The sequence below is a fragment of the Alternaria atra genome, assembly GCF_907166805.1.
Source record: "Alternaria atra isolate CS162 genome assembly, contig: 21, whole genome shotgun sequence".
NCBI lineage: Eukaryota > Fungi > Ascomycota > Dothideomycetes > Pleosporales > Pleosporaceae > Alternaria > Alternaria atra.
In genome coordinates, this window is record NW_025091319.1 from 1,368,779 (window position 1) to 1,383,942 (window position 15,164).

General features: G+C 52.3%; 4 protein-coding genes across 4 annotated transcripts; 2 read left to right on the plus strand and 2 right to left on the minus strand.

The window, feature by feature from the left end:
- Positions 1–627: 627 nt before the first annotated feature.
- Positions 628–2,502, minus strand: ALTATR162_LOCUS886 (uncharacterized protein; the record flags this gene model as incomplete). Its single annotated transcript, XM_043308480.1, has 5 exons — positions 628–1,810; positions 1,866–1,905; positions 1,959–2,017; positions 2,069–2,378; positions 2,427–2,502. The coding sequence occupies 5 exons, from the start codon at positions 2,500–2,502 to the stop codon at positions 628–630; spliced, it is 1,668 nt and encodes a 555-aa protein (XP_043164415.1).
- A 3,093-nt stretch (positions 2,503–5,595) lies between these two features.
- On the plus strand, positions 5,596–6,704 carry ALTATR162_LOCUS887 (uncharacterized protein; the record flags this gene model as incomplete). The annotated part of the gene is made up of 4 exons (XM_043308481.1): positions 5,596–5,660; positions 5,710–5,804; positions 5,881–6,569; positions 6,618–6,704. The coding sequence occupies 4 exons, from the start codon at positions 5,596–5,598 to the stop codon at positions 6,702–6,704; spliced, it is 936 nt and encodes a 311-aa protein (XP_043164416.1).
- A 376-nt stretch (positions 6,705–7,080) lies between these two features.
- ALTATR162_LOCUS888 (uncharacterized protein) lies at positions 7,081–9,560 on the plus strand (the record flags this gene model as incomplete). Its single annotated transcript, XM_043308482.1, has 4 exons — positions 7,081–7,892; positions 7,941–8,213; positions 8,264–8,321; positions 8,373–9,560. 4 exons carry the CDS (start codon positions 7,081–7,083, stop codon positions 9,558–9,560), a joined length of 2,331 nt encoding a protein of 776 aa, XP_043164417.1.
- Positions 9,561–11,491: 1,931 nt separating this feature from the next.
- ALTATR162_LOCUS889 (uncharacterized protein) lies at positions 11,492–13,552 on the minus strand (the record flags this gene model as incomplete). The annotated part of the gene is made up of 1 exon (XM_043308483.1): positions 11,492–13,552. The coding sequence occupies one exon, from the start codon at positions 13,550–13,552 to the stop codon at positions 11,492–11,494; it is 2,061 nt and encodes a 686-aa protein (XP_043164418.1).
- Positions 13,553–15,164: the final 1,612 nt, after the last annotated feature.

Below are 15,164 nucleotides of genomic sequence, written 5' to 3' on the forward strand. Positions count from 1 at the left end.
CCGATCCAAGCACGTGTAGAAGGAAAAAGGAAGCATCTGTAACGTACAAGGGACCACATCGGCAATGCATGTACCACTACACCTGTTTTGCGGCAACCGGGTAATGCGGTCGCCATTCTGGGGTCCGAACAACATCAGACTCACCGCTGCAGTCTTGCTCTGACTCGGATGCAGCAGCTAATGCACTCCTCACAATGTACATGGCAAAACAAACGTCGTCAGTATTTGAAAAAAATCATCCAAGTCATGAATTGGTGCTAGAGCACGCTATATCTAACATACAAATGTAGCAAAGGAAACTAATAGCTACTGGGGTATTGTGTTCTTCAACAAACGCCTTGCTCGGGGACGAACCATCGCTGGTGTCTAATACAATCGAGCTTTCCCTTCTAATAAATGTTGACCCAAAATGCCGCCCTGTAAAACAATGTCGCTAATTCGCACCCATAATGATGCGCCAAGCGGGAGATGGAATCCTCGTATCCCGCAAAAGTGTTTCTATAATCCGAAATTATGTTGTGAAAAGAAAAGGGTCGCTACCAGCGCGTCGACGCCCCGCGGGGGGCCTATGCCGTATCCTGCAAGTCGAGGTCAATCGTTACTGTTTTTGGTCGTGATTGCATGCATCTATTTTGAAAGGACGATTTCAATTTCGTCCGGGGTGAGGGTAATGACAGACTCGGCGTCAGAGTCGATGAGAGATTCCTCGTCTTCTTGTGCCATCAAGGCTGATCGCTTGCTCTCCTGTAGAGCAAATCCAGGGAGCCACCCAAGGAGAGCAACAGCGCCAATTGTCCACCATGCGAGGCCAGACATGTGGAGAGAGGTACCCAAGCTGTCTACAGCGCCCGATACCGTTGGACCGAAGCCGCGAGAGATGCTGGCAGAAGACATGGCAACTCCGTTGAGCGTACCGAGAACCTTCTTGGATGGGGATGAATTTGCAAGGATGATAGCCAGAGACGGGTAGGAGAGCGATTGGAAAGTGACCTTGGCGATCAGCAGAACTGCAAGTCCAGGAATACGCAGACTTTCAGGAAGGACGGCCAGGTAAGGAGCAAGGAGGTAGAGAACCGGGTAGCAGGCTAGAGTAATCCAGAAAGTGCGAAGACTGCCGAGCTTCTTGCTGATCCAAGGGAAAAGGATAACTTGGGCAAACATTTGGAGGAAGCCTTGCGCAGCGAGGAACGCTCCAGTAGTTTGGGTTGACCAGCCGAAACCACCCTCAAAGCGGAACGGAAGGTGCTGAGAACCCTTGGTCGGTACATCCTTGGACATGAGGATGGGTAGAAGTTGTTCAAGAGAAATTGTATGGAAAGCGAGGATACCATAGCAAACCACATTTAGAATCACTTGCTTCGTAAATGCTTGTCGGAAAGTTGGTGCTGGTGCAAGCTGCTTGTCCAATTCGAATTCGGGTACTTCTGAAATGGAGGTTCGTGTGCTGCATAGGGTAGGCGAGCTGTCGGTGCTTCGGTAGGCCTGTACGTTGTGGTCATGGTCGCTCAGCATCGATCGCATTTCATCAAGCGAAGCATCCTTGTCGTCAAACGTTGCCTCTGCCTCTCGCTTCCAAAATTTACGCAGAAGCCATTGCCCGGCTTCGCGTCCCCGATCCTGGTCGTACTTGCGATCCTCGTGAGTCTCTTCCAAGAATAAGATGCCGACGGTGAGGCCAAGAACAACGAAGCAAGTGCAAACCAGGTTTGGAAGAAGAAACGGATACGTCTCAAAGATGGTGTCCTGGAAAAACGGCATTACGTTGGCGGGACGAGCGAGCAAGCCGCCAAGCGCTCCGCCGATAATGGTGCTACAAAAAAAGCGGTCAGCGTGGGCAAGCCGGAACGAGTTCGGTAATTTCTTACCCAAGGCACCAAACAAAGGGCATGATGGAATAAGCGCGCGCTATCAAAAGTCAGTCTCGCGCGGCGTATAATTAGAGTTATGGCAAAACTCACGCTGGTGTCGCTCATCAGTGACAAGCTCAGCAACAGTAGTCTGCAAAACTCCAATGTTCCTGCATATTCGGTTAACGAGGCCCATACGCTAGATCACACTATGACCTCACCCGTTGAGCAAACCCCCGAGAGCCCGCGCGATCAATGCCATTGGTAGGCTCTGGGAAAAGCCGAAGAGCAACATGCTCAGCCCCGTACCAAAAAGACCCCCAAGGAGCACCTTCTTCCGTCCTACCCGATCACTCAGTCGGCCCCAGAAAATGCCACTGATGCATTCCATGAATGCGAACGAGGAGGTAACCATGCCGGTGTACATGGAGATTTGAGCCGTGCTTTGTCCAGTCATGAAGGATTCGACCATGAAGTAGGCGTACGGAAATATCGACATGAAAGCGATTGGTTCGCATATCCGGCATAACGCTGATGTCGTTAGCAGAAGCTACGAGCCATCAACCATGTGATGCTCACCAAGTACGGCCATTTGTCGAGTTGGGAATGGTGTTGCATTGCTGCCCGCCGCAGCTACCATGCCATACCGAGCCATGGTTGTAGTATCGAAAGTCGAATGTGAAGGTAAGCTGTAGATGTGGTAGTAGTCGAAGCAAAGTGTCAAGCACTATGACTAAAGGTGGTAGATGTCAAGTAAAGTGTGAGTCGATTGTGACAAAGAAGACATGTGCGAGTTTGCGACAGATTAGTACCTCCAGGGCTCAGAGGTCAGAGTCAGTTTGCAAAGGACGCGAGCGTCACAAGGTATATAAGGAGCAGCAAGATTTAAGTGGCGTCCTCAAAATGAATAGACTGCTGGGATGAGCAAGGATTGTGGCGGCGGGGAAGAAACGGAGAACAAGCGGTGATGCCAGTGGGTATGGATACGTAGTGTGGGCGGATAGGGAGAGCGGAGGGACCAGCAAATGTAAAATGAGTAGCGGATCCGTGATGCCATCGTTGCTATGAAACAGCCCACCGTCTGTCGATAAGCGACCGGAATGTGCAGAGCTGGCAGCCGAGCTGTACCTAGCTCTGTTTTTTGTGACTCCATGTCACCGGACGGGCTCTGTGTGAGCATGCGAAAGCGAATGCAAACCCCTGAGAGTGGGCCAGGGCTGGGCTGGGGAAGCTTTCTGCTCATCGAACAAACCGGTCCGGGTTGGGCGGAATCCACGACATTGGACGAGCTAGAAGGAACCGAGTAAGACGGACCAGGAAGAGTTGCAAGAGCGTTGGACGTGGCTCGTAAGAGGAACAGGATCAACAGAGCAACCCGACTCCCCGGGACCCAAATCCTCGGCGCTAGAGTGCCCGCATGCCTCTACCGACATTTACAGGCACTAGCGCCCTGATTCGAGCCACGACAGGGGAAACCCTGTCGCTCTGTGAACGACATGCCGGCCGTAGCTGGCCGTGTCCTCATTCCTAAACGGACACAGCGGCCCAGAGGCCGGTGCCCCGCCGACAAATAGGACGTCGTGCCGGCTATGGTGTAGAACACAACGCGATGCTAATTTTCGCAGCGCCCAGTTCAGGGGCACCAGAACACCGCGCCGCGGTCAGGCTCTTGACGTGAGGCGAGTCAGAGGATTCGCCGCAGAATTTCGAGAAGCAGCTTGGACCACGCAGCTGGGGCCTTGGTTGTGGCCCTCGCTGTCATTGATGATGAGCATCTGTCATGGCATCATACCTTGATTGCTCCGACAAACCACCTCAAAACAAAAATAGCGGTGTACCGTATGCCATTCGGTAACTGCACAGCGACCGGTCACGCGGCATTCCGCATTAGACAGTGTCGCTTTGTTGCGAGACGTGATGATCCGGGTTGTCGTCAGCGCCACAAGGCACGAGTCGCGTCGCTTGAATGGCCGAAGAAGACGACGCAGCGTGTTTCGTGTCCCTCAGATCACAACCTGGCACTAGGCGTGCGGCGATTTCATTTGTTGCCCCAGGTATCATCTCTCTGCACCCCTGTCCGGTCAGCATGGTTTCGAAGCTTCCCACGACCGCGCACTGGGCCCAACCGGGTCGCAGGACGTGGCTTGGTACTTGCATCTGTCATTGCTGGTCACACATCGTGATTGCATTTTCATCAGTCATCAAGGCATCATAACCCTAGAAATTCCATCAGCTGACCAGGCTTTGCGCCCATCTGCGGCGACGTAGCATCTGTACTGCTGCCCAGTTCAGACCGCTCAGCTAGGCGTTGCCAACAATTTGACTTCCGGTGGGCCCGGACATGCGTCCGTCGTGTGTTGTAAGTGAGCTGTCGCGGTACTCCAGCGATCTCTGCGTGCTGGTGAGAAGCTGTCAAGGGACAACGGCTGTTTCGACGCAACCTGGTCTAAGCGGTCATGGCGGTGTGGATATGTAAGGCTGGCCTGCAGATTTCCACGCGAGGACAGGGTTCGCAAAGAGATGGAAGCGTCTGAGACAGCCACCGCTTTTTTTAGCGCCTTTGGCATTACGCCCCCTGGCCCTCTTATTGCTCTGATGGAATCCTCCGAAAAAGACACCATGCTGCTTTGCTCTTAGGCAACAGCATAACTCATAGTGCCGCGGCGGAGATGACAGCAGATGCCAGACGTGGGCGTGGGTTGGAGAGATTTCGGAGGATTGGGGTGTTCACGCGCTTGTCGGCACGAGTGTACAAAAACGAAAAGCCAGCCTCGAAACCGGCAGCGTGGGTCGATCGGAATTATCGCTGCCCGATCATTCTGCAGCAGCCTGTTGCTCGATCCGGCGTCGACTCTACGTACAAGGCTTCGTCTGTCCTTGGTCGCAACGACATGTAACACCGTCGCGTAAGGCTGCCCATAACAAGCTAACTGGAGCCAGCGCATTTCCATTCAAGGGTTGTACGACGTGGTCATCAATCATCACAGGTGCGGCACAGCGTCTCCAAATAAGCATAGGAGGGCAAAGGCTCATTGTCCTGATGCTTGAGGATAGATTGTCTCGGCAGTCGCAGAGCGGGATCGCTAACATCATGTCCCCGAACACAGACGTTTTACAACGATGTAGGTGTGTGTGAGAGCCAGTTCCGCCCTGACTCGTCGGTGCCAACGGTGCACGCGGTCATGCGCCCTCTGTCGCATTCTGACGTGAGTCCGATTGTGTGCGTTCAGCCGGACCGTTGCGAGCGTGCCGGCACAGCTGATCGGTCTCAACATACAGTCGGAGCCTTGTCCCAGTGCCGCAGGCAACGTCCCGAGTAGGGGCTGACATATATAGGCGACGAGGATTGAGCGGCAGACCGGCATCGGGCGGTTGAGAAGGGTGCATGCAGTGTTACTGCGAATATATCCGCAGGTCATGGATTGAATCTGCTCGACGCGGGTGTCGCATCCAACGAGCAATCAATTTGGCCAGATAAACACCACTTGCAGGCTGCCACGTCGAAGGGTAGCCCAGAGTGGTTACGATGCTACCTTGCGCTCATCTCCTTTTGCGACGTGGTGGGATATAGAGAGACGTTGGTGGTGTTGCACGCTCAAAGAATGGTAGGTGGGAAGCGCATTAGACTGAAGCAGGTGAGGGCGCAGATCGGCTAGCACTAGCGTCACACGCGCTTCGGCTCTCTCTATCTCACATGCCGTGCTTGTAAGAAGCTGAACGACCTACAACCATCATCATTGTCCATGAGATGCCGTTGTCTGTCTCTACGTCGGCTCTCCCGTCCTTTCGGAAGCAGCATCTTCTCGTCGAGTTGTGAGTCGAGGCACACAACTTGGCAGCGGCATTCCCTAACTCTGCACAGCTCCCGTCTGCGCTATGCACAACTTGATGGCGTTTTCTTGAGTATCACGCCTGGCGACCCGACGCTGTGGGTTGGTGTGATATTTGTGCGAAAAGGTAGGCTGTTCCATAGGGCTGAGCGATGGTCTTGAGTTCTTTGCCATTACAGACCGGCGTTATTCACGTTTGACAGGACCATATGCGCCCGCAGTCTTACGCTTCCAAATATCCTTCCCACCCAGCTATCCCGCTATACCACCCCTCGTGACCTTTTCCACTGATGTCTTTCACCCGTTGCTCACGCCACTTACCACGTATACTTATACGACTGGATCCGCCGACATGGAAACCGTGAGTGCAACAGACGAGGAGCGGCTGCCACCTGGAGGGTTCAGTCTGCGGCACGGCTTCCCGCAGTGGTTCGGCAGGGCTAGAAGGTCTGTACCGAATTCTCGCGATGTCAGTGGAGCTTCAAGTGCATTTCCCGTGCGTTCCGACTCCAATGTCACCTCTGGCGTCCTCGATGGTTCCCAGTCTACTGCCGAATACTCCATTGTGCGCATGCTAGAGTACATCCGCTCGACCTTTAGTGAGGAATCAATATTGGACTCACTCCCGCTAGAGGCTGCTGCGAACCCTGGCGCCTATCATGCGTGGCGGGCGCATCGGGCCCCAATATTGCAATCTCAACAGTCAAATCCAACGTCTCCAAGTCCCGAGCCTTCCACGACGGAGAATTCAGAAGGTGCATCTGCACTAGGACGCAACCGGCGACCAGGAGAGTGGAACTGGGAGGGAGTCTGGGAAGATCGCGTAAGAAAAGCAGTTAAGGCTAGCATTTCTGAACCAGTCCTATTCGGCACTGGCGCTGGGGAAGACATTGTAAGTTGTAGTGATATCTGACTAAGCCAAAGCTTACTCATGCAATAGATGCGCTTTCGCGAGGCGGACGACGAGATGCATGACGAGATGAAGAAGCACCTGGAAGTGGCTGCCGCACAAATTGGTGAGGCGTAATTGCTGGGTCGCTGCTCAAGAACCAAATGGCATCAATTTCCTTATCAAAGCATGAGTCCAGAACTCACTACGGAAGCGCAGCTTGGAATGAGGTTTTATATCGTTCCCAGTAGGGAAGGAATGTCAGAGGGTTGTTGATGTACCACTTCGCACCTTCTCATCTCATAGCAGCGCTACTCACTCTGGGATTCCACCTCACCATTTGCCTCTTACCACCATCTCCACATCTCAAACTCATATCTCAGCTCGTGCATCGGCTACTCTTCTTATCCATCTTCCATATCTGTTGGCTATTAGACGTCACCGTTGATTGCGATATCGCGAGCGCCCCGTAGTGATTGGGCTTCCGTTTGTTGCTGTTTCGAGTGCGTTCACAATGATCACAACAACTGGCGGTATCTTCCTTGACCGCGCGCCTCTCTGCCCACCCCCACTCACCATCCAGAAGAAGTCGCGTAAAGCTACATTCCGACGTCGGATATTCCGTAAGTCGACCCCTACCTACAGCGACGACCAGTATGTGTTCGGACCGTTAGACGACATCATCGACGAGATCAAAAGCGATATTTGGGAGTCACCGCCCGATCATAGCTTCAACTCGTTTGTCTTTGACTGGGCGCGCCCGCTCAAGGCACCGTGGTCGTGGAGTGTTACACCTCTGCCCGTCAGCCGCACTCCAAGCGACTATCCTCTGACGATACGTAAGAACAGAAATAGTCGCTCTTCGGCGTCGGACTCAAGCTTTGGAGATCCGATGGCGCACTCGTGCAACAACAGTCACGACGAGCCTGAAAATGGCGGCCCGGTACGTTCTTTGTATACCACTGCGTTTCCTCCTTGGTTCTTGATCGACGCGCCGCCGAACCAGGCTGTGCATGCACCCGAACCCCCTGCTTTCACTGCTGGTGCTGAATACATGAGTGTACAACAGGCTCTCGAGAGGGTGATCAGCAATCTCGAACCCCCGAGGCGGCGTATGTCCAAGCTGCGGCTCTTTACGAGCGGCCTGCCCCTCTTACGTCGCCAGAACACCGGAGATACAAGTGCTGGTGCTGGTAATACACCGGATACAACCTCGCCAACGGGCACTGTAGCGCTTGAAGCTCATGTTGAGGTCGAAGGAGGTTCAGCGGAAGAGCATCCGGGCGATCAAGCTGTCGAGGCCTACCTGCTACGAAATGCCCGCAAGTGCGTGGACCCCAACGATCTTGTGCATCAGCTACTAAATTCATTTAGTGGAAAAAAGTTCAGCTCTATGATGGGCCGCATTGCAAAGCGTCTTCCATCCCCGACAGGCTTAGATCATGAGGCGTCGGAAGCACAGGTATCAGACTCAACCTCGCTATTGCCAACTACCCTGCGCGCAGCGGTTAGGCTTTTTCCTGAGGTAAAGCATATTACCGAGGAGTTCCAAGAATTCAGCGTCGCTATCGATATTGAGGGTGTTCTACACCACAGAAAGCTTCTACCTGATACCGGGATTGATGTGATCTTTGTGGTAGACAACAGGTAGGTGCTCGCGCGATGAAATCGACAATGCCAGCTAACGTTGCCCATAGCTACTATGTCACTGCAGCCTGTCTCAAGAGGTCATTGGACGCCGTCAACGGAGCCTTGGTGAGCCACCATCTCTGAAGCTCTCGGAAGCTATCCGCTTACTTTTTATAGTATCATCTTGGCTGCGGAGATCGCCTGGCTCTATACACCACTCACTGCACCCACCGTGATGTCACAGGGAACAGGCCAGAGGTACTGTATCCACTTCAACCCGTCTGTGCGGATGTCGACGAGATGTTCCAGGAGTTGACTTCTAGGATCGCACAGTCGGGTTCGCAACTCTGGGATCCGCCTCGACCCAACCCCTCTATGACCGACGTCATCCTTGGCATAGCTAGATCTATGCATGGCAAACACCTGAAGGCTGATCGTACTCATGTCATCGTGCTGTCTCCTGCGGCTCACGTTCTACACGACGTGTCGAAGTCTTTTCCGGGTCTTTACATTCATCGCATCAACCCTGCACTGCTCCCTTACCGTCGCGAGCCAGAGTTGCAGGATACTATCTGCCTTGGAGATTGCTGCAGGAATGTGTTCGCCAGTAACTGGTGCAAATACCAATCCACGTCTGGTCGCATCAAGCGTATCATGAAGAATGCTCGCTCTGAAAAACCCGTTGGCGAGCTGGCTGATTTGAGCATTGACATCCGGACCAAGCCAGGCTGTGAGCTCCTGGGTTCCTACGGACGCAAGAAGATCCCTCAGTTGTTCCCGGGGCAATTACACACCCTCTTTGCTCGTATTCGCATCAACAAGGCTGAGACTCAGAGCGTCAAGCTTAACTCCGACAACTCCATCCTCAACTCAAGCCTAGACGCCAATGGACTGAGACAGGAGCTGTTGAACGCTGTTCATGTAGGTGCAACTAAGGTACATCTTCTCGACGTGCAGGTACTACATCGTAACTCACTTCATGATGTGCGATCTTGGATGTACACGGAGGCACCACTAATCCTCACACGCGAGCTCGGCGGCCTGGCGCCCCTCCAGGTCACATCCATAGAGTTCTACAAGCGTCAGCTTTTCTACGACCTTACTCAAGGGTCGGTAGATATGGCTAAAGTCGTGGCTGAAAACACTCTTAGTGCCCTCCCTCAGTATCATGAACAAGCAAAGATGCTGCTTGACTGCATGTCACAAGAGATCGAGTGTCACTTGACGATTCGCGAGTATGAGAAGAAACAACGACAGAGGCTCCCATTGTGCCCCGGTCCCATCGAGATCGAGGGATCCCACGAGTGGCTTGACGATGTGTGGGCGCGCAAGAAGAACAAGCGCAGCGGCATAGATCTGGCTTGATGCTTGCCCATCAGCATATTGGGGATTCATCAAATGGAGATGTGAAAGTCAGTGGTGGTGGCCGTCGGCGCCTTTGTTTTTGGCTCGAAGCTGATGGCCACACGAAAGATGGGGATACTGACGGTGCATGTGCTCGAGTAGCGAATCTCGCTTTGAGCTCTTTACCGTTGAAGGCTCTCTCATGATCTGGAACGATCTTTGCGATACAAGCCTGGCTACCACATTCTGGATCTTCTTCTAGGAAGAACGCGGAGGAAGCCGCATTGTGCCCAGGGGAGCACAGATATTGCGCTATCCGCAAATGGTTTGCTGGGGGAATTTCTTGGGACCCGGATCTTTTCCGGTCCCAATAATACGATGTACAAACACTATTAGATTATACCCCCATGCGAACCATGAGCATCACACGACAGATCAACCTGCATACGAGATTGCAAATCTCCTCTTCGCTGTTAATCGCCGAAGCGAATGCTGGATGACGTTTTTGCTTTTTGCTTTTTGGTTTCATCAGACATGCATGCAGGTCCTTGTCTCTTTCTAGAAGTGGAAGCCCCCGGTCGAACTCGGCTGAACACCCTTTCTCCCCGGCAGCTCTCGGAAGAGGGAAAGTAGTCTGGGAAAAGCAGGGTGAGGCTGCATGTGCATCGCAGGTTTACGGAGTTTGCTCCGTTCCTATGCCAGCCAGCATTTTGCGGCTCGATCGCGAGGGTGTTTGAGCATTTCGCGGTTCACCGCCACCACTACCGCCACTGCAGCGCGCTTATACTGCAAGTCGCTAGTGGGTAGTCGCTGACGAGCTGAAATTCAAAAAAGAAAAGCTACCTGCATTTTCCTCTTCGTGTGGCACGCGATCCCTGGACCAGATTTTTATTGATCTCGTTCCCACAGTATGCAACACCATCGTACGTGCAGCAGCTCACAGACGCCAGATGCCAATGAAGACAGGGGAAACGCAGGTGTGCTGCATATACCAACCAAGGTTTAGTTTAGATTTTGTCAGCGTCAGCGCCCTCGGAACAAGCATAATTACCCTGACTTTGGCGCCAGCCTATTACGTCGCTGTGTTCAACCGGAAATATGCCTCGGGACATGGGAACCACTGACGATCAGTGGTAGGGTCGATGATGTGGGGATAAGGTTTGGGGCTAACCTGACGGCAGAGCTTGCGGATGCCCAAAGGTTGCTTTGGGGTAATGATGAAGGAGGGATGAACGTTCGGATACGGGTCATACGATTAAGCGGGGCTTGAGTTGATGGTGGTATGCTTGTAGATTTAGTGTGTGAGAAGGTGTCGCATGTGTTTGTTTCTTGCAAGACGGTAATGCATGTAGGGCTTAGCAGCTAAGCAATGTATGCAACATCTGGAGACTCTTATGAAAGATGGTTGCATGCGGTACTCACCGCAAGAAAGTGATGTACGCTACATTTACCGAGAAGGGTAAGATCTTCCTAGTGGTATTCCGTCTCGCAGAGATGATTATGGCTACCTTTGGATGCTGACCATGTACCTTGTATCTTGGCCATGTGGGATAGACCGCACGAAGGATCCAGCTTAGCAAAGTTGTCAAATTGATAAGATGTTGTGTTTATATTATGTATGATTAGACTCTAGTGGTACCAGCTCTATATACGAGAGAAGCATCTTGCAGCGCACTGTATTATATAGTTGCACAAGACAATGAGACTCTAGCGCTAGCAATGCTGTTATCAAATGCAGCAATATGCAGGAAGAAACCTTGGGAAATATAGCGAAGGGCTAATGAGATATGCGTAGAGGCAGACCCCAACCGGTATTGACTAGCATCGTAAAGATAGACCAAGGTGTTGAAGACCGAAAAATACACGGAAGCCGTCACCTCCTTAGTGACGATGGAACAGACTGAAAGGAAAGATGCTGCATGCAACATGGTGGCCTGAGCCAAGACAAAAACTCAGAATGTCCTTCCTACCTCTGATGGACTCCACCTAGATCTCATCTCCAACCTCTGGGAGATGGAGTCGCGGTATCCAAGCCCAACCCCTTTCCGCTTTCTTGGACTTGCTGCCTCATCTCTCATATCGCCAATGCTATTGACTTTGGCAAGCGAACTCATCCTTGGGCCCTCAAAACTCTTATTCGAATTGAACATGAAGCTCGTCTTCACTGCCAAAGGCGTAGAAGAGGAAGCTGAATGTGAGCTTTGTGTAGGTGCCATTAGCTGACCCCTGCCAGCTAGTGGCGTCTTGCGGCGGAGTTGGATCAAGGAGCGTTCCTTGAGAGGAGGTAGAGGAGAGAGGTTTGGTCGCGGTGAAGCGAAACTATGAAGAGGTGGTGTTGGCAAGGGCGAACTGAGACTGGTAGAGCCGTTGGAAGTACGTTTGATCTCTTCCCAGCCTTTGTTTCGAGGTGCTGAGGTCGATCGTGGGAGTGGGGATGAAGAGAGAATAGAATACGTCCTTTGAGTGGTTGTTTCATCGCTAGTTGGCCGCTCAGGATGTGATGGTGATAGGGTGTTGTTGTAAACGAATGAAGTATATGAGTATTGGTCGTCTTTGGATGTGGGGAAGAGTATGCCACTAGTTGATTGAGGCTGCGTAGCTGCTAGAGACTGTGCGGCGACTATACTTGGTAACGAAGTCATGGATGTCTGATCGTCGGAGAGTATTGTTGACAAGGCTGGTCGCATTGGTGTCCTTGGTACCGGCGCGTATACCATCACTGAATCCAGTGTTTCCGTTCGGACGTCGACTGGTAGGAGAAGGTCATGCTCTATCGAGTCTGGGAAAGGTTCGTTGATGCATCCCTCCTTGATGGATGATAGACTTTGTCGTGGCCCGCGTGAACTCGATGGGTGACCCTTTGAATCAGGATTCGCTGAAGGGCAGGCGCGTAGGCTTCGTAGAGACCTTTGACTCCTGACACTACTTCCCCTTGATGATCGTGCATGGCTGCGACGCAAGCTGCAGCCGTTGGTGATGGGGCTCAAAGTTGGCGATGGAATGACATGATCGCGGAAGAGTGGTGTCAAGGAAGTCGGTATAGGAGGAAGAGGCCTTTGCGGACCTGCCCCATACTCTGCGACCGCAGCGGCAAGAGCAGACACAGTGTCACTTGGTGAACCAATCGCATCACTACTTCTCCAGTCCATGAACGGGTCTTCAGGATCTTTGAACGGGTTACCAGGGTCGCTATATTGCAGTCCGTTAAAGCCAGACCAATCACTAGGATCGTAATCGAGAGAGTTTTGAGGCGCACGAGGCGGTGTTCTGCTCCCAGTTGATGGCAATCCACTTGCACCACCAGACATGAAGGCCAGTGCCTCGTCATCTCCACTATTTCTGCCACCATTTTCGCCAAGCGAAGGATCGTACAAGTACGCGACTTTGGGGTAAACACCTGAAGATCCCCAGCTTTCGCGCCTCGCTGCATGTACCGCGTGATAGCGGCGAGCGACAAAGATTGCGGCGACGATCGCAAGGAAAACCCCAGCTGTACTACCTAGGGCAACCCCAGCTGTCTGTGATGGGGTCAATGGAGGTGAATCTGCCGGTACCACTGTCTCGGTGGGACTGCTGGTAGGTGTATGGTTTACACCTTGAGTCCTTATTGTGGCGTCGTAAATGTCAATGAATGATGAACTCATACGCGAGCTCAGCTTCGAGCTTTGGGTTTGTGTCTTCGTCACAAAGGTGCTAATTAGTCCAAGAGTAGAGCTTATAGGCTCATGGGTAGAGCTGATTGATGCAAGTTTAGTATTGTTCGAAGTAGGAGTAGAGATTGTTGACGCGGAAGTTGAGGAAGCAACAGATGTGACAGCCGAGATAGACCCTGATCCAAACATCATGCCTAAGCTACTCGATGTTCTTACATAAGAGCTGCCAACAGAATCAGTGGGAATAGCTGATTCATTAGAAGTGGAAGTCTCTTCGATGGTGCCGGAAAGCGAGTTGTTTGCCCACCCAACAGTAGCTTCTGAGAGCGAAGGGCGCGGCCAAGAGGAAGCAGATGGCATCGTAACGGATCCCGAAGTGGTGATTAGTTTCGTAGTAATGGCATTGCTAGACTTAAGTACTGCATCTGAGATTCTAGGAGTTTGGGTAGACAATACAGTACTCAAGCTTTGGCTAGTCGTTGAAGAGACGAAGGTTTGTGTAAAGGAGCCGAGTATTGTGGAACTGATTGAAGGCATCTCATATGTGCTGAAGGATAATCCGCTCGTGGTGATAACTGAAGGGCTAGTTGCTCCTAGGCACGTAGTCCCAAGAACCATTGTGGAGGGAACAGTGCCGTTTCCTATTGCAAAATGAGCTGTCGACCCAGTCGCCTGCACTGGCATCCTAGTGACTGACGCTGCCAAGATTATAGTGTCGCTAACCGTTGCGACGATAGTGTTCGTTCGAACCCGGGTTCGGGAACTAGTGCCATCAAATGTGTCTGTCGCCGAAATAGCGACACTGCTGCCCGAGGATGAATTGTCGACCCGCGAGTTGACGGTGACCATACTACTTTCGAGACGAATTGAGACGGATAGAGTTGCTGATGAGATGCCAGATAGGGTGTCGTTCCGGTTTGTTGGCAGACTGGTCAATCCTACTAAAGTAGCCGATCGTGCTGGTTGAGATGTGATACTGGCCGGTGTAGCCTCGCCTGTGATGGCGGCTGAACCTGAGGCAAGAGGCGTGACGCTGCTACCATCGATGATTGTTGGGTTGCCCGATACTGACCAGCTTTGAGGAATAGACACTGGATATTGAAGCAGTTCCGTGGCCGTTGCTAGAGCACTTGAAGGCGTTGGCAGCGGCAGGGTGTGTGTTCGAGATGCGATATCCTTAGTTATGAACGAAAGAGGTTTCAGGCTCGATGTACTCGTCGCTTTAGCTTGCGAGGATCCCGATGAGATAGACGCGCTTTGAATGGTCGCATTAGCATCAGTGGTGACAGTCTGAGAGAAAGCCAGTGACGGCTGCGTAGGATGTATTGCCACAGTAGATATCTCCGTTTGTGTATCAGACGATACATCTTGTTGGCTTGATGACAACAGGGTGGAAATCGGGGTTCCTGACAATAAAACCCTGGTCACAGTCTGTTGCGTCTCAGTAGCAGAGACCGTCAGGCTTGAGGTGCTGCTTTGGGTGCTCTGTTGTAGATCGTTGACGCTGGCAGGTAGCTGTAGGCTCGTAGAAAGAGTACTCTGCGAGGAAACGACGGCAGAAGATATGCTTATAAGCAGCTGAATGCTTGAGACCCGCGATGAGTCTGGGTTCACCGATACTGTAGAGGGTATCGGGCTGTTCAGGGTTGACCTAGCATCCGAAGTGACCGGTAGTTCTTTGAGAGTAGTCGATGCATGTGCTGATGAAGCAGTTTGCGATGGATGCGAAGATGAGTTAATAGATATAGAAGTCTGTCTGAGGCTGACCAAAGAGATTGACGAGGGTGCAAATGGTTGTTGTGCTTTCGTGACGGTATGTGACGCCGTCGACGACGACTCGCCTATGGTAGATGCTACTGCAGGCGCATTACTACTTCCACCAATCGATGTATCTGGTCCCACCGCCGGGTATTGTGTTGTGGTATCGGGACGGTGAGAGGGAGTACTCTCATGAACGATGACTGCCGAAGGC